Source organism: Miscanthus floridulus, chromosome 5, assembly GCF_019320115.1.
Source record: "Miscanthus floridulus cultivar M001 chromosome 5, ASM1932011v1, whole genome shotgun sequence".
Lineage (NCBI taxonomy): Eukaryota > Viridiplantae > Streptophyta > Magnoliopsida > Poales > Poaceae > Miscanthus > Miscanthus floridulus.
In genome coordinates, this window is record NC_089584.1 from 23,940,075 (window position 1) to 23,966,745 (window position 26,671).

A 26,671-nucleotide genomic window follows, 5' to 3' on the forward strand; every position below is an offset into this window, starting at 1 on the left:
ATCATTCGCTGGCACTATATTTGAACTCCGCGTGAGTGTGTGTGTGTGGTTTGAACAAATGACTTCCGCTACTTTTATTCGAACTTGTTTTGTAATAACTATGTTTTAACTCTAATGTATCTGAGATGCAAACTTTTATGTAATATGTGATGGTGACCGCTAAACTTATTACGATCTTGGCTAGAATGGACATTGGTTTGAAATCCTTCGTGATTTCACGGACTACCAGGTTATACGGGCTTAAGTTTTTGTAAATCGTCTGCTCTGGCGGATGATTTTCTTACTTAATTTCGTATAATTGGTCGGTTTTGTTACAAAAACCTTTGGCTACCCAAGCACTTTAGCAAGCGGGCATCTCCACCATAGGCATTGCCTAAGGCATGAGTGAGCTTATTCACCTCCTTCTTGAGGGTCTCATTTTCCACCATTAGTGAGGCATCACAAGTGAGACCATCACTCAAAGGTGAAGTGGAAGTAGTAGTGCTACAAGAAGTGTTAGTGGGAGCAACTACAACGGGTTTATAAAAAGATTCATCAATAAGATCACATGTTAGTCCCACATCACAAGACATGATCACTTGCTCCTTCTTGGCTTCCTCCTTCTTGACTTGCTCAATGAGAGAGGAGTGAGCTTTTTCAAGCTTAGAGTGAGCTTTGCCAAGCTTCTCATGGACTTCCATTAGCCTCTCATGAGTGGCATTTAGCTCATCAAAGGATTGCTCAAGAAATTTGACTTTTTTACGTAGTTCTTTGCACTCTTTTCTCTTCATCTCAACGCAAGTGTGCACTTGCTCACACATGTCCAAGAGCTCCTCCTTGGTGTACTCTTCCTCCTCATCATTATCATTATCATTCCTACAAGCATCACTTTCACATTCATCATCATCACTCACATCATATTTTACCTTGGTAGGCTTTGTCATGAGGCATGTCGATGGAGTGTCAAAGATGGAGGGCTTGTTGTTGATGGTGATGCTTGCTAGTGCTTTCTTGATAGATTTCTTACCATCATCACTGGAGTCATCACTATCCGAAGAGCCATCACTATCATATGTGACCACATAGCCTCCACCTTTCTTCTTCTTTTGGAAGGTCATTCTCTTCTCCTTCTTCTCCTTCTTTTCTTTTTTGTCCTTCTTGTCCTTCTTCTTTTCATCTTCATCATTGTCGCTATTGTAGGGACAATTCGCTACAATGTGATCGGGGCTCTTGCAATTGTAGCATCTTCTCATATATTCTTTGCTTTTGGTGTGATCTCTTCTCTTTCTTGCACCATACCCCTTCTTCTTGATGAATTTGCTCATCTTGCGCACAAAGAGAGCCATGGCTTCATCATCAATATCACTAAGATCGTCATCATCACTTGATTCTTTCTTGGACTTGACCTTGTTCTTGGATGATGAGCTAGCCTTGAATGCTACACTCTTCTTCTTGTATTCTTCTTCCTTCTTGTCATCCTTGTCAACCCCTTCCCTTTCCACATGGTATGTCTCTTATGTCATGACATCACTTAGTACTTGATTAGGGGTAATCTCTTTCAATCCTCCTCTTATGATAAGCAATCTCAACATCTAAAATCTTGGAGGTAGGCATATTAAGAACCAATGAGAGATGTCATCATCCTTGATCTTCTCTCCCAAAGTCTTCAAGTCATTGACAATTACTTGCAACCGATGGAACATCTCCGAAATGCTCTCATCATCCTTCATCTTGAAGCTTGTCAACTTATCCTTAAGGATATACAACTTGGCACTTTTCACCGCCGGTGTGCCCTCATATGGTTCCTCCAATCTCCTCCACACCTCATTAGCTCTTTCACAATCCTTGATTTTCTCAAACACCTTGGAATCAATAGCATTGTATATGGTGTTGAGAGCCATTGTATTGCATTGCTTGTTGGTTTTGTCTTGGTTGGTGGGATTGTCGGGATCAATGATAGCATAGTCATTCTTGGTCACCTCCCATACTTGATCATTGATTGAACCAAGATACATCCTCATCTTTCTCTTCTAATAATCATAGCATGTGCCATCAAAGAATGGTGGTTTGCCCCCCACATGGTAGAACACAACTTGAGCCATAATTTGACACCGAGGTTGTTAAGCCTTCAATCAAACGGTGACCATGGCTCCGATACCACTTCAAAGGTCCTAATATGGCTAGAGGGGGGTGAATATCCTATTTAAAAATCTACAAATCAACTAGAGCAATTTGATTAGTATAACAAATAGCGAAATGCAAACTTGCTCTAGCTTTGCAAGGGTTGCAAGCCACCTATCCAACAATTCTAGTTGCTATGATCTCTAGACACACAATTTTCTAGGTCACTACTCACTAAGAGCTCTCACGCTTGCTTAACTAAAGAACTCCACTAGATGAACTTAAAACAACAAAGCAAACTCTCAATTCTAATTACACTAAAGAGCTTGCTACAACTAGTTTGCAAGAATATAAATAGGTGAGTAGAGTGATTATACCGCCGTGTAGAGGAGTGAACCAATCACAAGATAAACACTAAATCAATCACCGGGAGAATACCAAGGGGCAAGAGACAACCAATTTTCTCTCTAGGTCATGTCCTTGCCAACATGCTACGTCCCCGTTGTGTCGACCAACACTTGGTGGTTCAGCGGCTAAGAGGTGTTGCACAAACCTCATCCACACGATTTGGACACCGCAAGAACCTACCCACAAGTGAGGTAACTCAATGACACGAGCAATCCACTAGGGTTACCTTTAGGTGCTCCGCCAGGGAAGGTACAAATCCCCTCACAATCACAGGAGATGGCCAAGAACAATCACCAACTCATGCCAATCCTCCTCTGCTACTCCAAGCCATCTAGATGGTAGCAACCACCAAGAGTAACAAGCGAATCTTGCAGCGAAACACGAATACCAAGTGCCTCTAGATGCAATCACTCAAACAATGCACTTAGATTCTCTCCCAATCTCACAAAGATGATGAATCAATGATGGAGATGAGTGGGATGGCTTTGGCTAAGCTCACAAGGTTGCTATGTCAATGCAAATGGCCAAGAGAGTGAGCTTGAGCTAGCCATGGGGCTCAAATAGAAGCCCCCATGAAATAGAGCTGTTGTACCCCTTCACCAGGCATAACACAAGGTGATCGAACGCTTCGGTCATATTGACTGGATGCAGGACCCCAGCGTCCGGTCGCCTGATGCTTGCCACGTGTCATTGGCTTCAAATGTTATTCACCTGATCTCAATGGTCAAGAGTTGATCGGATGCGCTGCTCAAACTGACCAGATGCTCCAGCACCAGTGTCCGGTCATATCCAGTAAGGTTCCAACTATGACTGGATGTGTTAGTTGGATCACGACCGAACACTGGACCTCAACGTCCGGTTATTTCCAGTAAGCTTCCACGCGTGTCCAGACGTGTCCGATCAAGCCCGACCGAATGCACCCAACATCCGGTCACACACTGCCTCCTCAGTGTGCTACCATGTCTGCATGACCAGATGCACCCAGTCAATGTCTGGTCACTTTAACGCCAGCGTCCGGTCAAAAACTGATGCTGCGCGTCCACAATTGCCACTTGACCGGACGCACCGGTCCGACCGAGACCAGCATCCGGTCACTTGGTGACCAGCATGACTAACTTCTTTTCAACTCTATATTCTTCACCCTTGCTCAAATGTGCCAATCACCAAGTATATCACCTTGAGCACATGTGTTAGCATATTTTCACAAATATTTTTAAGGGTGTTAGCACTCCGCTAGATCCTAAATGCATATGCAATGAGTTAGAGCATATAGTGGCACTTTGATAACCACATTTCAATATGAGTTTCACCCCTCTAAATAGTATGGCTATCGATCCTAAATGTGATCACACTCACTAAGTGTCTCGATCACTAAAATAAAATGGCGCCTACTATTTATACCTTTGCCTTGAGCCTTTTGTTTTTCTCTTTCTAATTTTCCAAGTTTAAGCGTTTGATCATCACCATGCCATCACCATCATCATGATCTTCACCATTGTTTCATCACTTGGAGTAGTGCTACCTATCTCATAATCACTTTGATAAACTAGGTTAGCACTTAGGGTTTCATCAATTAACTAAAACCAAACTAGAGCTTTCACTAAGCCAAGCTAGCCATGTGTGCATGGATGGTGCAGTGGTGCACCGTGGCTACAAGACCACGTCAGGGGTGTCTAGGAGGTGGTAGCAACTCAACAAAGGTGTGCTGGGTGATGGGTAGGTGGAGGCAAGGCTGGCGGTGCAATAGATCGAGCACAAGCAGCTCTGGAGTGGGGGCTTTGCCACCGACACATGCCGATGCGGTCTTATCGACCCGGCGGGAAGAAAGCTCCAAATTGGAGTATGGCACAGCAAGGATCAATGCAAGATAGGGTCGGGTGGCTGGCTAACTACACAGCGAAGCCATGGGCAAGGTTAATTGGACTGAGGTGACTCCACCATGCCAAATTGAAGGTGCGGGTTCGGCGACCATGGCGGCAGAGGAAACAAGGGAAAGAGCAGACATGGCTTGGCTCGTTGTTGCTGTGGCAGGACATGGCTATCAACTCATAGTTCAAGCGCGCATGTGCTACAGGCCGTTGGGGGATCAGTGAAACACGCTCAAGAACAGTTGGCCGCATTGCCATAAATACAAGCCGACGGTGGCTCGGCCATGTGCGCCATAGTGGCTGGCATCGGACTGGGGAAGGCAGCAGTGTAGCATCACTGTGAGCACGGATGTGATGGCAATGGGTAGGCGGGGCAAGCCCATGCACATGCAGATGTGAAAGATCGGCAGCAGCAGTGACTGTGCGACAACGGCGGTCGAAGCACAGTGTGACCGTGGATGCAGCACAACGCGACGGTGAGCAGCTGCAGCACCGTGCGGCAGTAGTTAGGATCGGCCAAGCCATAGGCTAGCCGTGGCTAGGCCGAGGATAGCCCTGACACCGGCAATGTGACCACGTGCTCATGGCACGGCCAGGATGACCGCAGCGAGCACATGCACAAGGTGACCACACATCGGAGACAGGCGGTAGAGACATGAGTGCGTGCATAGTTTTTGAAGCACCAGTTCTAGCCTAACTAGCCTGCCCAAAGCTTACCCATCTCAATGAAGCTAAAGAGGGTTGATTAAGCTGCTAATAGGACCTACCTGCTTGAACCAAGGTGAAGTGGAGAGGGAGATAGGAGACTGCGAAGCTAGCATTGTCGACTGACATCCAGAGCTAAAGCTAGGCTACCAAGTTACTATTTTTAGCTTTCTAATGCAATTAATTAGTGATCAAGTCAAGCCCTAATCAAAGTAACCTTGCTACCATTAGGAAGTATAGACTTAGGTGCAAACCACTGAGCAAAAATATAGCACAAGCCTTGAGCTAAGTTTTCTAGATTTAATTCACTAATATCGCATCGTCACACTGCTTTGAACTTGAGAATTTTGCTAAGTCTCGATCGGATTCGCGTCAAATTCGATTTCCAAGCTATTAGCATAGTTAGCTAGTGAATTCATTTTTCGACCATAGGTATTTCACCGTCATCTATAAGGTTTGTACTTCGAACTCTATTAAAGTTTCGTATGTGCGTTCTATAGCATTTTCGCTCAATAAAAATTGGTTTTAAAACCCTAAGTGATATAACTTGACTATGAAATGTAACTTTCGTTTCGCGTTTCTGATGATCGTTTAAAGTTATAGAAATGGATCTACCCCTTTATATTACATGCATTAACACATAACCATGATGCTCATGATATGTTTTAGCAAAAGATTTACAGTGTAACACCGAGGGTGTTACATTGCAATGGCTACATACGCATGTTTCAAGTGTTTCATATTTATGTTGCAAATGTTTCATCTAGATTGTCTCAAAAGTAGATCGGGTGTTGCATGCCGCCATCCACCTATTGCTGCTAGTGCGTCGCTACAGTTCACGTGCCGGTGCCTAAGGCCAGCAGACACCTTCACGGTGTGCATCCATAGCCAGATAGGTGGGCATGGGTCCTAGTTCTGCCATGCAGGCTAAAGGCCCTAGTTTGGTTTTGGATAATTGATAAAACCCTAGGACTAACCTTTGATCTAAGTATGTGAATTAGATGAGGTGGTCCAATCCAAGTGTTGGAGCTCGATGATTGTCATGGAGAAGGTGATGGCCACAAATGAGATGATCAAGTGCTCCAACTTGGAAAAGAAGAAAGAGAAAACAAAAACCAAGGAGATCAAGGCAAAGGTATAAGATAGGTTTTTGTTTTGACACTTAAGACACCATAGAGGGTGTAAGTGCGTTTAGGATCGATAGCCATACTATAAAGAGGAGAAATCTTTGGCTAAGTGGTTATCGAGTGCCACTAGGTGACATGATTCTTGCATATGCATTTAGGAACCTAGTGTGCTAACCTTGACCCTTGCAAAATGCTTTGAAAAATGCTAACACATGTGCACACAAGTTATACACTTTGTGGTTAGCAACTTGGAAGCAAGAGTGAAGCGGTTGAGGAGATAGAAAAAGAAAAGGAGTTGAGACGCAGGGACCGAACCCTGCTGCGTATTGACCGAACCCTGACCGGGGTGAGTTCAGTCAGTGTTCTGGTGCGACTGAGAAGGCGTGGAGGCGACCGGACCCAGGCGCATGGGAGAACCAGACCTGGCACCTAGAGTCTGGTTGTGTGGCTTACTGGCGATGTGGATGTGCGGCGCACGCTGGGCAACTGGACCCAGAGGGTGAGTCCGGTCATGCACGACCGGACCCAGTTCGAAGGGTCTAGGAGCTCTCTGTTCATTTTAATGCGTGACCAGACCTTGGTGGTGAGGAGCAACCAGACCCTACGTCGGCGCGTTCGGTCATGGCTCAGCGACACACGGTGGCGATCGGTGTGAGGACCGGACCCATGATAGAGTTCGGTTATCAGAACCAGACTAAGTCCGATCATGTTTTTAGCGCTCAGGAAGTCTCTAGAGTTGACCGGACCTAGGGATCGCGCAGCGACCGGACCTAGGGGGTCAGAGTCTGGTCCGAGTGGCATGACTGCGTGATCACAAGATGACCATTGGAGATCGACGGCCATTGTTTGAAGGGGCACCATGTGGTGGCTATCTGGGGACCAGACCCAGGGGACCGGACTCTAGAGTGAGTCCGGTCGGCCCCCCCGAGGCACCAACAGCTAGTTGAAGCTTGGGGCTTCTATAAAAGGACTTAGGGCATCTTGGGCTCACCCTCTTGAACATTTTCACCTATGATTCATCCTTGTGAGCCTAAGCAAACACCTCCCACTCATCTCTATCATTGATTCATCATCATAGTGAGATTGGGAGTGATTCCAAGTGCATTTGCTTGACTGATTGCATCTAGTGGTACTTAGATATCATTGTGGCTATGGAGTTCTTATTACTCTTGGTGGTTACCACCACCTAGACGGCTTGAAGCAGCAGAGGAGCTTCGGCATGTGTTGGTGATTGTTCATGGCCAGCTTCGTTGATTGTGAGGGGTCTTGTACCTTCCCCGGTGGAGAGCCTAAAAGTAACTCTAGTAAATTGCTCATGTCATTGAGTTACCTCACTTGTGGGTAGATTCTTGCAGCGCCATTTGTTGGCTAGGTGTATGATACCTATTAGCCATCGAACCACCAAGTGTTGGTTGACACAACAATGACTAGTGTGCGGGCAAGCACGTGAACCTCAGGAGAAAAATCTTGTGTCCCTTATGTGATTGGATTTCTCTCGGTGATTAGATTGCCTTCATATTGTGATTGGTTCATTCCTCTACATGGCGGTATGAAAGGTCCTAATGGCTAGAGGAGGGTGAATAGCCTATTAAAAATTTCTACAACAACACTTAACAAATCAGTTAGACAATTATGAGGCAAAGCAAGTGTTGTGCTAGCCTACTAAAAATGCAAGCCACCTACCACAATTCTAGTTCCTATTATTTCTAACCACACAATGGCTATGGCACTACACTAAGTTAGTGTGCTCTCAAAGGCTAACTAAAGAGCCATACTAACCAAACTAAACAAGCTCTCACAACTAGCTACACTAAAGAGTTTGATAACTAGTTTACGGTAATGTAAAGAGAGAGAGAGAGAGAGCAAGATAGTTATACCGCCATGTCGAGAAATGAATCAATCAATCACAAGAATAAAAACCAATCACCTCGGAGTCAAATGATGACATAATAATTTTTACCGAGGTTCACTTGCTTGCCGGCAAGCTAGTCCTCGTTGTGGCGATTCACCCACTTGGAGGTTCACGCACTAATTGGCATCACACGTCAAACCCTCAATAGGGTGCCGCACAACCAACATAAGATGAGGATCACACAAGCTAGGAGCAATTCACTAGAGTACCTTTTGGCTCTCCGCCAAGGAAAGGTCAAGAACCCCTCACAATCACCATGATCGGAGCTAAAGACAATCACCAACCTCCACTCAATGATCCTTGCTGCTCCAAGCCATCTAGGTGGCGGCAACCACCGAGAGTAACAAGCAAAACACGTGGCAAAACAAAAACACCAAGTGCCTCTAGATGCAAACACTCAAGCAATGCACTTGGATTCACTCCCAATCTCACAAAGATGTTGAATCTATGATAGAGATGAGTGGGAGGGCTTTGGCTAAGCTCACAAGGTTCCTGTGTCAATGCAAATGGCCAAGACAGTGAGCTAGAGCCATCCAAACGATATTTATAGACACCCCAAACAATAGAGTCGTTGGCTCAATTATTGGACTGACTGCGCATCGACTGGACGCGCAGGTCGTGTTGCACCGAACGCACCGTTCGTGAATACCAGACGCGTCCGGTAGGTCAACCGGACGTGTTCGGTCGCTCCCTGACTGCCATGTGTCTAATTCAAACTAAATTAGCCATTGCTACCACACATTCACCTACGACCGAACGCTCAGTTAAGAAATGACCGAACACTGAGCCGCAGCGTCCGGTTGAGTCCAAAGAGTACCCAGGTCCGCCCGGACATGTCTGTTAGAAATGACCGAACGCTAAGCCTCAGCGTCTGGTCGAGTCTAGTAAGCTCCTAGGGCCGACCAAACATGTTTGGTCACTCCAGATTAGACGCTCCCAGCATCTAATCAACTGTTACGCTAAACATCGACTTCGTTGAATCATACCAGACGCGTCCGGTCGCTCTCTGCAATTCAGTATCGAGCCACATACCAGACGCGTCCGGTCGCCATACCGAACGCGTCCGGTCACTCTATGACCAGCTCGACTAACTCCTTTTCATCTCTATCTTCTTCACCCTTGCTCAAATGTGTCAACCACCAAGTGTATCACATTGTGCACATGTGTTAGCATATTTTCACAAATATTTTCAAGGGTGTTAGCACTCCACTAGATCCTAAATGCATATGAAATGAGTTAGAGCATCTAGTGACACTTTGATAATCGCATTTCGATACGTGTTTCACTCCTCTTAATAGTACGGCTATCGAACCTAAATGTGATCACACTCTCTAAGTGTCTCGATCACTAAACCGAAAAGGCTCCTACCATTTATACCTTTGCCTTGAGCCTTTTTGTTTTTCTTTCTTCTTTTCCAAGTCCAAGCACTTGATCATCACCATGGCAACACCATCATCATGTCATGATCTTCATTTGCTTTACCACTTGGATTAGTGCTACCTATCTCATAATCACTTTGATAAACTAGGTTAGCACTTAGGGTTTCATCAATTAACAAAAACCAAACTAGAGCTTTCACGGTATAATCACCCTAATCACTCCCTTATATTTCTTGCAAACTAGTTACCAAACTTTTTAGTGTAGTTAGTCTTTAAGAGCTTGTTAGTTGGTTAGTGTGGCTCTTTAGTTAATCTTTGAGAGCACACTAGCTTAGTGAGTAGTGACTTAGCTTTTGTTCATGCCTAGTGATCATAGCAACTAACTAGAATTGTTGGGATAGGTGGCTTGCAACCCTTGTAGAGCTAGAGCAAAATTACATTACGCCATTTGTTGTACTAATCAATTGTTCTAGTGCTTTGTAGAGTTTTTAAATAGGCTATTCACCCCCCTCTAGCTATATTAGGACCTTTCACAGGCGCGGCACACGGTTCCACCTTGCGAATGTTGGATAGGCGTGGGCCACGGTTTTTGGACACTAGCGCTAGTTGGGCACGAGATGAAGTGTGTGGGATGCGATACGAGCACAGGAGCTACGTCCGAACGCGGGCCTAGGGCCCGACGTCCGAGCGCTAGCAAGCCCATGTGGCAAGAGGCCTACTTGGGAGACCACTAGTACTTTTTGACCTCTTTGTGTGGTTGATGATTTGCCCATTCGGACCAAGTTGGTAACGTATCAACCCAACTTGGTGAGTCCACCGTGGCCATGGTGAAGTCGCACACACACATTGCATGCATGTCATTAGTTCGAGCGGGAAAAGATGAAGAGAACGATGGAGGGAGGTGTTCTCTCCATGGTATAGGGGTGTGTGACCACCAACAATCGCTAGCGGCTTGCCTTTGCCGCCGCGGATGTAGTCACCTCATGGGCAAAATGCTCAATTCAACATCTCGACTAGACAATTTCATGACTTGAATTTGTTTGGTTTTTTAGATTATGTGGATATTGTGATCCAATAAGATCGGACCGAGACTAGGGCACAAAGTTTAGAAGTTAGCGAGAGGGAATGAAATGAGTTGCAATTAGCAAATTGTTTTTTTAAATAAACAAGGATAATTGAGATGGGATTTTACGTTAGAATTGCTTTTGCATGAAAAAGTTTGTGATCTTCTATGAAAAGTTTAGATATCCTGTAAGAGTTTAGGTGGAAAATGTTGATTCGTAGTAGTAAAAAGGAAAAAAATGTTGTAATTATCCGATGCTCATAGCTTTTTATTCTTCATGAGGTTAGGTCAAGTTCGTATGTGCATGCTCATAAGGGTAGTTTATCGCATGTTGATACAGATATGGCTTTGATACCCCTACGATACGTATCCATGACATATTGTGAAATTTGGTTACATATTGAATCAGATACTTGTACTAGGGTTTAATTGGTTTGTGATCAAATTTTGCCATGCCAAAAATTTGGCAAACCAAAATTTTGGCTAGTATTTGGTTTGTTACCAAAACTTACCAACTTCTTATATTTAGCTTACCAAATCTATGGCAATATTTTTGCTCAACTTTTAGCTGCCAAATCTTTGGCATAGCAAAATTTGGTCACAAACCAATCGAGCCCTGACACATATGGGCCAACCCAAACAAGAAAAATGGCCCAACGAAGCTAGTCGACCATGGTCCAAATTTGTTGATGTCAGCATTTGAAAATTGTTTCTGAAAATTTAAAAGCCATAGTGTGTAAATTAATTGTCCAAATAAAATTCTGGTTACACCATTATATTTCTTACAATAAATCCTTCAAAACAAGACCTTACATGGGTATATTTTAGACAAAGTTTTGTTAACGAACATTTACCCATTAAGATAGAACATTCTTTTATGGAGTAGAGACAATATTCTAGGTGTCAAAAACAATGGCTCGTCTTAAAAAACAAAATGTTCTAGGTTCAGAAAAACAATATTACAAATTTAGAAGATAAAATTTTATGTTCATGTTTTGTTCTTTATTTCCTATATTTCTAGGTTTCTTTCATTTCCATGTTTTCTAATATTACATAAAATTTTATTCGTCTAAATCTGTAATATTATTCTTCTGAACCTAGAACATTTTGTTTGTGAAGACGGACCATTGTTTTAGAAAAAAGGGGCGAATGTAACCTCACTAAAAAAAGGGATTTTGGGTAGTAACATCCATGTGAGGCTATAATAGATAGAAAAAGGGCGAATGGTGGACAAACAAAAAAATAAATTGAACTTAAAGAGTTACAGTTGAGACAAAAATATCGTAATAACAGCTTATGACCTAAGAATTTACTGATAATGAGTGGTTGGTAGTAAATACACCCTTTACACGATATTATGATTCTAATATTCTTCTTATGCTCGGCATGGCCATAAGCTAGGCGCAAGAAGGCGGCGGCAGGCAGTGGCATAGGAGCCTACGACGACAAGCGTCATCCCAGTTATTGTTGAGGATATTCAGTTAGTTGCTTAGGATATTTATAGTTGGTTCCTTCAGATCAGGGTTGTTTTAGTTTTAGAATTAGTTAGGCCATGTTTGGACAAACTTTGGACCACTCTCTTAAGAATTCAAACAGAAAATTTAAAGTGTTGTGAAGTTTAGCCAACCTCATGAAAACTTTAGCGGGCACAAGTGCGCTACAGTGATCTAAAGTTTTATACATTAATTTTAGCCAACTAAACTTTAGACCATAAGATCAAACAGACCCTTACTTGGGCTTTTGGCCAGCTATTGAAGTAGAGTTTTTGTAATCAGAAAGCAAGTAAATAAGATTCATCTGCTTCTTCCCCTCCAACATTTCTGTATCTGGCTTGGTCGTTTCTTCAAGTTTCAGAATGGTAAATTCAACTAATATATGCCTGCTCATAACAATTCTGTAACGCAATTCAAAAAGGTTTGACAGAGACTCATCTAATACTTGTAGGAAATAAACATAATTCAAGAAAAGACATGGCCATATCAAAACTAGGACGTGTAACATTTATACACATGGAGATGCGAATAGAAATAAGCTCTGATAAGCCGCAGGAGGATGTCATCTATGTCCCCGCACAGCAACACAAGCATGACACATTGATCGATCAGCCTAGCCAGGCTATAGCTCGATTTCATGTTTCAGTTCCATGGAAGGGTGGCCAATTGAACTCTTCTGATAATTAATCAGGCTGGCACCTCACTGTTCAAACAGAGTACTACCATTAGAGTGCACTACAAGAGAAAAAAAGAAGTAGCAGTTTTTACACCAGAACTAAAACCATAGATACAACTAATGCTAACTACAAACAGCAACTGTAAAAAAATTACTAGTCTTGTGAATTGCAGCTGCAGGACAGCCATCCAGCAAAGAGTCCAAAAGTCAATGCCTTCATTGTGCAGATTGAGTCAACTGTAACAACGTTAGTGCTACGAATGCTCAAATCCAGACATCTTATGTCATTGTCACTTGAAAAAATGTTGAATTGTGGACCGTAACATTCACTGAACCTCAGTTCCTGAAACTTCATCACAGGAAAGCTCCAGATTCGATGTTGATAAGGTTTATCTCAGATCGAATCAGTAGAGAAATCCCTCTGGTAGTGATAGGGGATCGAGCTCGAAATAGCCTTGAAGCTGGCCACCTTTTTCATGTGTCAAATGAAAGCAGGGAATCTGGTGAGAGAACTTGGGGTACTCATCCTTCCTTATTGTCTTCACAGAACCGGCTGCTCTGTACGACATAAATACCATCTTATAACCATCCACCTTCCTCACAAGCCGAACTTGTATGGAGGAATCAGTACAGCCAAATATCTCCACCAGTTCATATTCACATTTTTCAAAATCCTGCGCAGTCCATCCAGCTCTCCAATTTTTGTAAACCGCCCATATCTCACCAAGACGAGGAAATATTTCATATTCGCCTTTTCTGCCAGTAGATCTGGCCTCTGCACGATGAGAAAAGGCATCTGTACCAGTGTAAGTCACCATCTCATGGATACTGGAAAGCCTAAAGGTTCCAATGCTAATGGTCCGTTCTTGGGACAATCTTTTCTCCACTTCTCCTTGAGGACAGACATCCAGCCATCTAACTTGTACTTTATCATTCTTGAGATCAACTTTCTGTATGAATGCATAGTAATTGGGGAATTTATCTATATCACTATAGAGAGCCCAGATCTGCCCAGGTGAAAACCTTTGGAGCAATCTTATTTCTGAAAAATCATAGAATTCTGGTTCAGCGCATACATACTCTGTTTGACAAATGTTATCGTCATCGACATCTGTAACTTCAGGCAGATGAGTGCTATGCTTGATTTTCTCTTCCTCTGGTGTCTTTGTAGGGATCCCTGCATTTACGGATTTTGTATGTTGCCCCTGCCCCACATTCATGGATCCTTTGCGATCTCCACTGGACAAACCAGCATGTTTGGAGTCACGGCCCTGACTTCTTACAGAACTGCATTCCAGGTTAGCAGAAGGAAAAGCCTCTTCCAAGTTCAAGGGAAGCGCTGCAGGATCAAGTTCAAGAGATCCTTCTGGAATGCCTTCTTTTTCAGTTCCGCTCATCAAATGATGCGGGACACAATGAGAGAACCTTAGTGTGTCACCCTGAGGTATCACATATGGAGCTGCCTCTCCAGACTGCATAAATAAGCTAACATAGCCTTTTATCTTCACAAGCGGCATGACAATAATGCTAGTGCTTGTGGTGAGATCAGAGAGGACTTGAACAACTTCATACTGATGGTTAAACTTTTTGTGATTGCCAGCGTCTGAGCTCCAACCAATATCCCATACCTTAAAAAGGGCCCAAACTTCACCTTTCCTTGGATATATTTCATAGAAGTTGTTTGTCTTGCTTCTCCCAAATGATATAGTCCGGGAGAACATACCAGTTTCTTCCGTTGTCTCTGACTGTCCATGCTTAAAGTGTCCACAGGCAACAGGCAGACCCCTGTAAGACCATGCCTTCTCCGCTTTATTTGCAGGATTGAACTCCAGCCAAACAAAATGCAGCATAAACTTTGGAATCTTTTTTACCCTTGTGATTCGAGCATAAAATCTAGGCATACAGCCTTGATCATCATAGACAGCCCAGACCTGGTTGTCTCTGAATTGACTTGCATCTCGAAGTTTGTCAAAATCAAAAAATTCAGGATCTGGGAAAGTGAATTTATTATCATCTGAAGCATCATCATCATTTAGACCAAGACCATTGTTGCTGACAGAATGAAATAGCTCTTCTTTGCCATCACTATTTTCTCGAGCATGCATTGTTTCTCTCCTCATCTGCTCAACTCCATTAGAAGTTTTCTCTTCACATGGTGTACCACTGTTCTTTGTATCTTTTATGTTACTGCAGTTACTCAGACCATTATGACCAGCGGTGTCTTCATTCAGCTTTGCTGTTTTAGTACTGTGATCACCATGGAACAGGCCACTTCTTCTTAACCTCTTCAAAGCAGGAGAGCCAACAAAATCATCCTCAACCGCGTTATCATCATCTTCAACATCGTCATCATCACTATCCTCATTATACCTAACTTCTTGCTTCTGCCTGCTAGATCTGCGAGTTTGTTGAGCTGGCCCTGCACTATTTTTAGAAGGACCATGTTTTAGAACCTCTTCCTCACTGTCGCTGCTGGTTTCTGCTATGCTAGACTCACTAGATTCAAATGCCACCCTCCTGCCCCTTTTCAATCCAGCAGTTGAAGCTTTTGAAGGATTCCTGGTGGCCCTGGCAGATTTCATTTTGTTTTTCAGCCCACCTGCATTACCATCAGTTTCCCTCTTTGTATTTACATTAGCATGATGAGAACCGATATTAACATGAACTCCTGGAGTGGCAGACCAACCTTTCTGACCAGTGACATTTGATTGAGGGCCTGTAAAATTCTGTGGTGCACCTGCATTTTTCCAAACCCCAGCAGATCGCTGATTTGCCCCAGATGGAATAGCTTGGTCCTTCAAATCATGTGCGATAAATGGCTTCAAACAATTCTGACAGCGCAAAGCCTTATTCAAGATCGAGAGGTAGTACTGATATCTCATGCCACAAGCTGGACAAATAGTCCAAAATGTTGTTTGCGGCCCTGTAGGATTTGAGGCTTGATGCAGATGTTGCTGATGCATATTATGGAGATTCACAGGAGTAGAACTAGATCTAGCAGGTGCAGGTCTTTTTGGTGGCTGATGATTGGGTCTTGCTATAACGCTCCTGAAGGTGTTTCTTTTCATGTCATGCACAGAACGTTTTGACCGGTCTGTAAGAGTTATGTTTGCTTCTCCAACTAATTTGAATGCTGCCTCCGCGCCTCCAAACTTGTTCTTGTCAGGGTGTAGCAAAAGGGCAAGCTTACGATACTGCTTCTTTATCAGTGCGTCATCAGCATTTACAGGTACTTGCAGTATTCCGTACCAATCAATCTCAGTATTCACCTTAGCTCCAGCAGCACAATGAACATCACAAACAGTTAACATTTTTGGAATGTCAATGTCATCCACTTCTTTGAGGAGTTGCTGCGCCTTGATAATCATCTTTTTTGCACCAACAAAATCCTTGTCCAGCATTTTTCTTTCTGCAAGTGCTTTCGCTCTAGCAGCCTCATCTCTGTTGCACTCCATGTAAACAAGAAGAGAAATTGGTATCGTTGCAGAAATGTTATACTATGTAGTGGCTAGCACAGTATATTAGTAATCACTGCAGTAGTTCTCTAAGAATAAGACGTGCAATGCAGGTTGCAGAAATCTTTGACTGCCCATGGTCATATGTGGACAAAATCCAACAGCACATTTCTGCAACAAAATAAACAATGCAATCAATAAAACAAACATGCCAGCATAACTTCTACCAGGTCAATTAAACTCCCTGGAAAAGAAAGGAGGGATATCGCCATTATGATATTGTACCAAGCAATCAAACACAACAGGCACAACCGCAAGCTATATTCTAAATCTAAACTGTAAAAGGGCAGTACAAAATGCCATTGGTGTAATGGTGTTCAATTGATTCAAATTGACAGTACCTAGATGCATTTGGCATGGGTGATCCAACGACAAAGCAGTAGATGTACATGAATTAAGGAGAAAGAATCATATATTCACCACTTGACATACTCCAATACCCTTTGTTTCAAACTAAAATGCATGCACAGCATCTGTCCGTTAGCAGTAACTTTAGTTTCAACAAGAGCATGAGGAAAGGTTTAAGAAATTGAATATTGTTATCTGACCAAAAGCATCATGCATAAAAGAAACCACCAATGGATTTAAGCATTAGATACAATGCAGAAAAGCAACACAATGACAAGCATAGCTTGCAATCAAGGTTCTTAAGGCAGTAAGGCAACATGAGGCAAGCCACCCCCTTCTAATCGCCTTAGGCGGTGATAAGGTGAGGAAATACAACGCCATAATAACCTTGCTTGCAATACACATTACAGTATTAGTAGCATCCAAAGCCAGGGGTGGATCGATATAGATCGTTGCGGGTGCAGCCGCACCAAGGCCCAATCCAAAAATCAACTATAACTCTCAATTTTTCACCATATTCAAGTACCATCTATAGAGTTACATAGTGTCGCACCCCCCCCCCCCCCCCCCCCCCCTCTATTTTGCTGTAGCTCCGCCCCTGTCAAAGTGATAACAATCTACAAATGTGCATCCAACAATTAAAACATGCAATCCCATATGACAATCCCCTGCTCTAGTCAAAGGCCCAAACGCACCTTTGTCATCTAGCATGAAGTGGGAAAAACTCATGCAGCAACGCCAAATAAGCACATATAAATAAGTCCATATTCCGCTCCTCAAGTTTCCCAGTTTCTCTAATTTTGAACCTAACTCTAATAAGTTTAGTTTGAGTATCCCAACTTTTAATTCTGTTTAGCTTTGGCCCCTAAGGCCAGTAAAAGTAGTTTTGGGCTGACGCGGCAGTGGTTTTTGAATTCAAGTGAGGTAAACAAATACTCAAACACCTCCATTTTTTTTTGGAAAAAAACACTCGAGATGTTTTGGGACACAAGGAACCCCACAAAAATAACTGGAGCTTAAAAAACATGTTATAGAAGCTTCAAATAAAAGACTCAATAGGCCTACAAATTGGGGGGGGGGGGGGGGGGGGGGGGGGAGGGTTGAAGAAAATTCAAAAAAAAATTGTCACCAATGATGAGAAATATCATCATCTGTGATGGCTATCCAGAAATTCACATTGTAGCTGAGGTGTGCATGCAACAGAAATCTCTTTTTAATTTTCGAGATTTACTGGATCATTTATTTAATGTTTGTAGAACTTGTTTCCACATTTTTTGTGGGTTCCTTGCATCCCAAAACACCTCATTTTTTCCCCAGTTTTTTTTTTTTTTTGAGGCTCCTGATTATTTTTTTCCTCATTTAAATCTGAAAATCACTGCCTCATCAGTCATAAACAATTTTGAGCAGGTCCTGGTGCTAAAGTTTAACAGGATGGAAAGCAAAGTTGAGGTTCACAGACTACAAGGTCATGCAAGCTTACTATAGCTGTAACATGGCAAAAAGAATACTTACCTGTTATCAACAATAATCATAAGTTCATAATTGCATGCAGAGCAGCAGAAGCTTGCCTGCATAAAAGTGCTCGTCAATATGTGTTCAAATTTCACTACACCATATATGGTAACAAAGTTTTTTCTACAACAAAAGAAATGCAAAACAATTCCAGATAGCCAGCATAATGTAAACATCAGATTCATTACTAAAAATTGATGGTGAAAAGATAGCAAAATTGTTGCCCTTTTGGGCCAAAGATATGTAGCTCTTAGTACAATCGTTTTTTTTTTAATTTATCCAACTAAGTCTACGGTGGCAAGAGAGGAGGAAGGTCAAAAACACAGAGTAGCTTTCACTCATTTGATATAATATGGAGAGGACTTTAGGTCTCGACTAATGACTAGAAAGACTTCTTTCTGCCTGCATCAAAGGCGAAACATGTACAACAGCGGAAAAAAGCAACCCTTAGTTATCAAATATACATGGACATTCTTGCAATCAGCAACTAACAGTCTAACACACACAACTATTCAGCTACGAATGCACACAACAACGTCTGTGGCCCCAGAAGCACGGGCACCCTCCATCTGAGAAGAGATGCATGTCTCCAGAAGGAGACCAGCACATATCTCAAAGCTTTGTTGATTGAGTCCTGAAGAGTCTTAGAGAAACCCCAACCAAACCAGAAATGGACTCATGGCTACTAAAATGAAATCTAGGTTTGGAAGCACCACCTGTTCCATGCTCCAAACACCTTCAACAACCAAAAGAACAGACATTGGTGCCCAAAAACACATGCAAACAAAATGGCTCGCTACCATAGCCAAGTAGCTTTAGGTTAGGGTTTGGTGCTCCGCTTCGCACAGCAGAAAGGGAAGAGAGGGAATGGGAATACCTAGCGGGTGCTCCTCGCCGGCGAAGAGGCCGACGAAAGCCTTGGCACCTGGCGTAGGGTGGCGCCGGCGCCGGCGCCGGCGGCCCACCAGTCGTCGGAGAGCGAAAGGGGGGGCGAGGGACCAGTCGTCGGAGAGTTGAAGGGGGTGCAAGAGCCGAGAGAGTGTGGAGCTAGAAGGGGGCACGGAAGGGAAATGCGGCGGACGGACGGCCCAATCTGGGGTTTTTCGGCCCGGATAGAGCGCACACGGGCTTCTTCTGGGCTGTTAGTTTTCACACGTTTCTTTTGCAATTTCTTGTTTTTTATTTTCTTTTTGTACTAGCAAACGTGTTTTGCACGGAAAGAAAAAATATCATTTACATTTCCTTAATTCAGCAAACATAATCCAAAAATCATCTTACACTGATAAGGTTAACCCAACCATATCATATTAGCAGGAGTAGTTAAAATTTATGTCATCTAATACAAAAAGAAAAGTGTCACATGAGTGAGTGGACAAAACTCATATAAGAATTTACATGCTTTTGTAGCACTTGAATCGATTCACAGGTTCAAAAGTAGCGGCACCGTACAAAATAGCGCATGGTTTAGTCGGTTCTGTTAATCGATAGACTCCTCGCAGTCACGCTCTCATTGTCCATCTTCATCTTGATCGCCCACCTCTCCAAAATAATCTGGCCATAGATCCTCAAGTTAGCCATGGAGGAGAGCAGATGGGAGTCATGCGACCATGGATCGGGGGGAAGCTCGCAAGAAGGTCGCGCTCCGCAACGCTAGCTGCCTCGAGCAACCTTCGCCCTGCTTATCCACGTACAATTTATTCTGTGGTTTTCTCATTTCGCAACCGCAGCACACTGCCAACACGTTTATCACAACAGAATAAATAATTGGTCACCGTCGGTCGCTTAAAAAAGAGATGCTCCATAGAGCTAATCATGCATATCAAGTATTTAAAAATCCAGCCACATCATAAAGTATTTGGCTAGCTATCCAATTCACGCACATGCAGCATCGTACCTCGTACGTCAACGTGAGTTTTAATACTTCATGCAATGTTGTTTGTATCTTCACCTGTACACAAAATACCTACACCTTACCAGTGCAGACTACCATCTAAAACTTGTTAATTCTAGGATGCTTTACCTATAGATCTTGTTTGTCTATTTTCCTGTGTCGTATTTGTATGCTATCTAAAGAGTGATTTGACAAAATCCAACTGCCTAGTTGGATCTAATCCTCTTTTTCTTGGGCGTCTCGTGCACCTGCGTCTTCTCACCATACATTCTCATCTGGAGATTCTCAAAGGCTTCTGACACCACATCAACCTGGAACCAAGTATTTCATTAACATTCGGAAACTGCTGAACATGATGAAAACAGAGTAGCTGACTTCATGTTCACTAACCAATTCAGGCTTCTTGGCATAGACCCTCACAATTCTATCCTCATTGTACGCAGGTAGCAAGTGGCTGACCCTGTCATCCGTGATGGGGAACTTCTCATCGCATCCAAAATCCTGTTGCAACAAAATTTCTGCTTAGGCCAGAGAACCTGGAGATATCTACGTTCATAAATAATAACTACAGACATCTGTCAAGGGGCATTAATAGTGCACAAGTAAATTCACAATCATGTTACTCACAAATACAACAAAAAGAAGGACAAAGACCGCCCTTCAAGGTTCAAATTCAGTATTGAAGGTATAGTCCAACCTTTTTCAGAAAAGTGGTGCTATCTTCCTAATAATAGGACTTCAAAATAAATGATGTACACAGATTATGGCTAAATTACTTACTACATTCTGTGAAAAACTACCAAAAAATAGTAACAGTAAAATGGGCAAGAAGGCAATAGCAAAACTACCATGTAAACAATAACAAAGGTGTATTTGAGATTTAAAAATCACCAATGAAACATGACGGATAGAGAGTGGACATATATTCATAGTTTTTGCAATAAAATCATATCATAGTTACTGAAATAGCCATTAATCAAGAGTCAAGACACATATAAGTTTAACAGAAGCAAGTAATTACCTTAAAGAACTTGATGCTGGTGATTGGTTGTTACATACACAAAGGAATGTGATCAGTTAGAATTTCGATATTTCAGACAAATCAATAAGAGAGATAAAGTAGCATTCAAATATCAGAAACCTTTCAAGGGGGTTATCTTTTCCACGAGTAAGATCTATCTTAACATTGCTTACTGCAACATCCTCTTCCTTCAGCAGCACCTCAGAAGATTTCTGAAGAAAGTTGAGTCAACATTAAAAAAAAGGTGTGAATTCTTCAGAGAGGCCAGATTATTTCAGCCACCCTTAATAAAATGTGGGAAAAGTGCAAACCTGTGAACAAACTATGTCCTGTGCAGTAATATTTGGAAATGCTCCAGCTTATCCTTTGGAACAGAATACTGGTTGCAAAACTGCAACTCAAAGAAACAGAATAGCTTAATACTTTGATAAAAAGGAAGATTAGCTGAAGCAATAACTACACCAATACATTGCTGATGCTACATTATGCATCTATTGAACAGAAACATAGCTCAAGTATAAATTCTAGTTAGAGTGGAATAGCTGTACTGCACTCTACAAGATGCATAACAAGGTTGCTTCAGCTGTGATTTTTTTTTTTCATATAGGTATTATCATACACATCTCTGAAGACCAAACAACCTTTCCTCCTGAGTATCTTAATAGAAGCATCTGATGACATAGGTTACTCATTAGGACTATTTGGAAGAAATTTTGGTTTGTTGAAACACAAGCCAGGACTACCATATCTACACAGTACAATCATGTTAAGGTAAAAAAAACACAGCACAAGCATGCTCTCATGAACAACAACAACAAAGCCTTTAAGTCCCAAACAAGTTAGGGTAGGCTAGAGTTGAAACCCAGCAGAAGCGTTCAAGCACGTGGATAGCTGTCTTCCAAGCACTCGCTAAGTCTTTGAGTATATTCCATTCTTTCAAGTCTCCTTTTATTGCTTCTACCCAAGTCAACTTCGGTATTCCTCTGTCTCTCTTCACGTTACTATCCTGGCTTAGGATTCCACTACGCACCGGTGCCTCTGGAGGTCTCCGTTGGACATGTCCAAACCATTTCAATCGATGTTGGACAAGCTTTTCTTCAATTGATGCTACCCCTAATCTATCACGTATATCATCGTTCCGAACTCGATCCCTTCTTGTATAAACCGCAAATCCAACGCAACATACGGCATTTCCGCGACACTTATCTGTTAACATGTCGTCTTTTCGTAGGCCAACATTCTGCACCATACAACATAGCAGGTCTAATCGCCGTCCTATAAAACTTGCCTTTTAGCTTCTGTGGTACCCTTTTGTCACATAGGACACCAGATGCTTGCCGCCACTTCATCCACCCTGCTTGATTATATGGCTAACATCTTCATCAATATCCCCGTTTCTCTGTAGCATTGATCCTAAATATCGAAATGTATCCTTCCTAAGCACTACTTGACCTTCTAAACTAATATCTTTCTCCTCCCGAGTAGTAGTGCCGAAGTCACATCTCATATACTCGGTTTTAGTTCTACTGAGTCTAAACCTTGGACTCTAAGTCTTCCGCCATAACTCCAGTTTCTGATTCACTCATATTCGGCTTCATCAACTAGCACTACATCGTCCGCGAAAAGCATACAACAAGGGATGTCCCCTTGTATGTCCCTCTTGTGACCTCATCCATCACTAAGGCAAACAAATAAGGGCTCAAAGTTGACCCTTGATGTAGTCCTATCCTAATGGGGAAGTCATCCGTGTCTCCATCACTTGTTTGAAACTCTAGTCACAACATTGTTGTACATGTCCTTAATGAGCCCGACGTACTTCGTTGGGACTTTATGTTTATCCAAAACCCACCACATAACATTCCTTGGTATTTTATCATAAGCTTTCTCCAAGTCAATAAAACCATGTGTAGATCCTTCTTCTTAAGCTTTCTCCAAGTCAATAAAATCATGTGTAGATCCTTCTTCTTCTCTATATACCGCTCCATAACTTGTCTTATTAAGAAAATGGCTTCCATGGTTGACCTTCCGAGCATGAAACCAAATTGGTTTATAGAGACCCGCTTTATTGCTCTCAAAGCGATGCTCGATAACTCTCTCCATGGCTTCATAGTATGGCTCATCAACTTAATTCTCCGGTAATTAGTACAACTTTGAATATCCCCTTATTCTTATAGATCAGTACCAATATACTTCTCCTCCACTTATCAGGCATCTTGTTCGATCGAAAAATATAGTTGAACAGCTTGGTTAGCCATACTATAGCTATTGTCCCGAGATATCTCCACACCATCGATTGGGATACCATCCGGTCTCATCGCCTTACCTCCTTTCTATCCCTTTTCAACGCCTTTCGCCCTCAGATTCTTGGATTCTCCGCACAAAGCGCCTATTGGTGGTTATCAAAAGAGTCATCCAACTGAAAGGTTGTGTCCGTATCTCGCCATTGAACAATTTATCAAATACTCTTGCTATCGATGTCGGATTCATCCTCCTTCACCAAGAGATGCTCCCTTTCATCTTATGTACTTAACTTGGTTGAAGTCACTTGTCTTTCTCTCACGAACCCTAGCCATCCTATAAAGTCCTTCTCCTCCTTCCTTCGTACTCAAACGTTGGTAAAGACTCCTCGTACTGCTCTACCCTTGCCACACTTATAGCTCACTTTGTAGTCTTCTTTGCCACCTTATACTTCTCTATGTTGTCCACGATCCTGTCATGGTACAAGCGTCTATAGCCCTCTTTCTTCTCCTGAATAGCCCTTTGGACTTCCCTTGTTCCACCACCAAGTATCTTTTAGCCTCGCTCCACTTCCTTTGGTTACTCCACACACCTCTGAGGCCACCTTCCGAATGTTGGTTGCCATCTTCTCCCACATTTGTTTATGTCATCTTCTTCCTTCCAAGAACCTCTTTAATACACCCTTTCCCTGAATACCTCTGACGCTTCCCTTTCAGTTCCACACTTTATTCTTTCAATCTTAGCTTGTTTATCCCTACGGGCACGCACCTGAAAACGAAAGTCTGTCACTAAAAGCTTATGTTGAGAAACAACACTCCCCTGGTATCACCTTGCAACCCAAACATGCTCGTTTGTCCTTTCTTCTTGTGAGGACAAAGTCAATCTGGCTAGAATGTTGTCCGCTACTGAAGGTCACTAGATGAGATTCTCTCTTTCTAAAGAATGTGTTGGCTATCATCAGGTCAAAAGCTACCAGCGAAGTCCCAGAAACTTCCTCTCCCTCCTGATTCCTACTACCATACCCAAAATCTCCATGAACTGCCTTAAAACCTGCGCTTGTAGTACCTACATGCCCATTAAGATCTCCTCCTATAAAAACTTCTCACTACTAGGTACAGCTCTAATCAGGCCATCTAATCTTCCCAGACTGTTTCTAGCACTCTCATCGAGCCTACTTGGGGGATATGACGCACTAATTACGTTCAAGACCATATCACCAATGACAAGCTTGACTAAGATAATCCTATCTTCTTGCCTTCTCACTCCCACCACACTATTCTTGAGGCTCTTATCAATCAAAACTCCTACTCCATTTCTATTCGCAACTGTCCCTGTGTACCAAACTTGAAACCTATATTGTCACCTCCTTCGCCTTTTGACCCTTTCAATTTAGTCTCTTGAACGCATAATATATTTACACGCCTCCTAGTCGCGGTATCAACTAATTCTCTTAACTTACCATGTAAAACGATCCCTACATTCCCCCAACTACCTAAACGGATCCTAGTTGGGTTCCGAACTAGCTTTCCTTACCTTCGCCCCGTCGACTCAGATGTGGAAGAGCCTCGCATCATTTTTCACTACACACCTACACACCCGGTGGCGCCGATGTTTGTGTAGCGCGCCACTAAGGATGCGACGATCCGATCCTGCTCACCTCTTGACACCGTGCCTAGATCGCGACATGGCGCGGTCACGGGGGGTGACGGACCCGGCCCTTGCTCATTTAACACCATACCCGGGTTCGCTATAGGTGCCTCATGAAGCTGTGATATAATATGTTACAGGATTTCAATGTATAAGATTGCGAAGATAAATTAATTCACATGAATTCATGGACATGGACAACTATATGTGTTAAAAAAAAAGAACCTCCTATGTATACTAAGCATGTGTAATGACATGACAAAATGCACTTGTAATTGAGCATCATACTACCTTGTAGAGTTTCTCTTCGGCGAATACGTTGAATGATTTCTTTTGCTTTCTCCAGTCATTGTTAGGAGCAGGTCTCAATGCTTTTAATGATTGTGTCATCCACTGTAATTCAGGGATGTAAGATAGACTGGAAAACTAATGAATACAATAACAATAAAAGACACCAAACTTCCAAAAATCTTCTGGGTCATGGTGCATGCAATGAATCCCCAAGTAATCATTTAGCCTCAATGAGGGGCAATCCACAAGCATAAGTTCAAACAGCCTAAGGATTGAGGAATGTCAGATAATGAACCAGATAATACCATAACAGGAATGGCTCGGGTGCATAAGAAGTTACCCACTAATGATTCAAAGGCATCCATGTGTGAAATTGCTACGAAAAAACTAAGTTTACCACAAAAACGCACTTGCTTAAAGGTAAAGGAATGCCAATTCACAGGAAATTCAATCAGCGGCTGTATTTTGAATCCTGAGATCTCTCAAAGCTGAACTAATTCATACCCCCCCCCCCCACCCCACACACACACACCCCCACCCACCCACCCAAAGGTGATGTTAGATGATGTAAACATGATTTTTTTTGGTACATAAATAAATAAATAAAGAGGTATGAAACAACAGGAGGAAATATAAATCATCCATACCTTTACTTTGGCATGGGTGTAGAGTCCGGTGCAGATCAGCACGTGTTGAAAACAATTTATGGATGCTCAAGTCTGTATTATCAGAGAGACACAAGTCACATTTCAGTGCTCTTACAAGAATTTTGAAAAGAGGACAGATAAAATTTAAGCAGGTGAGGACTATATATAAACCTACAATCTTTGGCAGGGTAGCAAATTTCATCACCCATCACTCGCATGCCTTCCATCAATCTGCAGGGGATGCAATATAAACTTAGAAGATGTAACAATGACTGTGTCAAGGACGTCAGGTCCGAGACTAGCAGGACCCCGGCTACGGAGTTCGTAGCCGCGACCCGTGGTAGCTGGGCGAGGTTTTGCCCCTCAGCTCCAGTCGGTTTGGAGGAAGAAGAAGAGAGATTAGGTAATAATTCTTGCTTGCTTCTTATTCATCCTGATGACTCATATATAGGCCATTCGGCACTACAAATTGAGCTAATTGCTCCTAATTCTAAGGCCTTGATCGGCTATTATTTCCTTCTATCTACTTGTCATTTCTTCCTGACCTGCATGCTGGGTGATCACGCCATATCCTCAGCTGGCGCGCCTGCCTGCATGGTGACCGCCCAGATCCTCAGTGGCTCTGCGGCCATCCCGGCGCGCCGTTTCCTTGTATAGGCGTGGCCCCACATGACATCTCTCCCCTCCTCGACTAGCAGCTCGTCCTCGAGCTGGAACGCCGGGTACTTGTGGAGGAAGGAGTCCACAGCTTCCCAGGTTGCAGAGGCCGCGGTTTCACCCTTCCATTGGATGAGCACCTGTTGAACGCCGCGAGCCAGGCGGATGCGCAC

General features: G+C 42.9%; 1 protein-coding gene and 1 long non-coding RNA gene across 3 annotated transcripts; both read right to left on the reverse strand.

Annotated features, from left to right (window-relative positions):
• Nucleotides 1-12,539: 12,539 nt before the first annotated feature.
• LOC136449694 (uncharacterized) lies at nucleotides 12,540-19,132 on the reverse strand. Its single transcript, XM_066449850.1, has 3 exons — nucleotides 18,984-19,132; nucleotides 18,107-18,162; nucleotides 12,540-16,357 (listed from the first exon to the last, which is right to left on the reverse strand). Exon 3 carries the CDS (start codon nucleotides 16,184-16,186, stop codon nucleotides 13,136-13,138), a length of 3,051 nt encoding a protein of 1,016 aa, XP_066305947.1. The 5' UTR covers nucleotides 16,187-16,357; nucleotides 18,107-18,162; nucleotides 18,984-19,132; the 3' UTR covers nucleotides 12,540-13,135.
• A 338-nt stretch (nucleotides 19,133-19,470) lies between these two features.
• LOC136451786 (uncharacterized) lies at nucleotides 19,471-21,375 on the reverse strand. 2 transcript variants are annotated; one of them, XR_010758645.1, is made up of 6 exons: nucleotides 21,330-21,375; nucleotides 21,139-21,230; nucleotides 21,019-21,034; nucleotides 20,388-20,498; nucleotides 20,001-20,308; nucleotides 19,471-19,837 (listed from the first exon to the last, which is right to left on the reverse strand). It is a non-coding gene; the product is annotated as an uncharacterized lncRNA (long non-coding RNA). The 2 variants fall into 2 exon arrangements; XR_010758644.1 differs by lacking the exon at nucleotides 19,471-19,837 and having other exon boundaries at nucleotides 19,885-20,308.
• Between the last annotated feature and the right edge of the window lie 5,296 nt (nucleotides 21,376-26,671).

Bases quoted from the DNA above. Each gene is read 5' to 3' on its own strand.
- LOC136449694 (XM_066449850.1), bottom strand. From the start codon at position 16,186: ATGGAGTGCAACAGAGATGAGGCTGCTAGAGCGAAAGCACTTGCAGAA.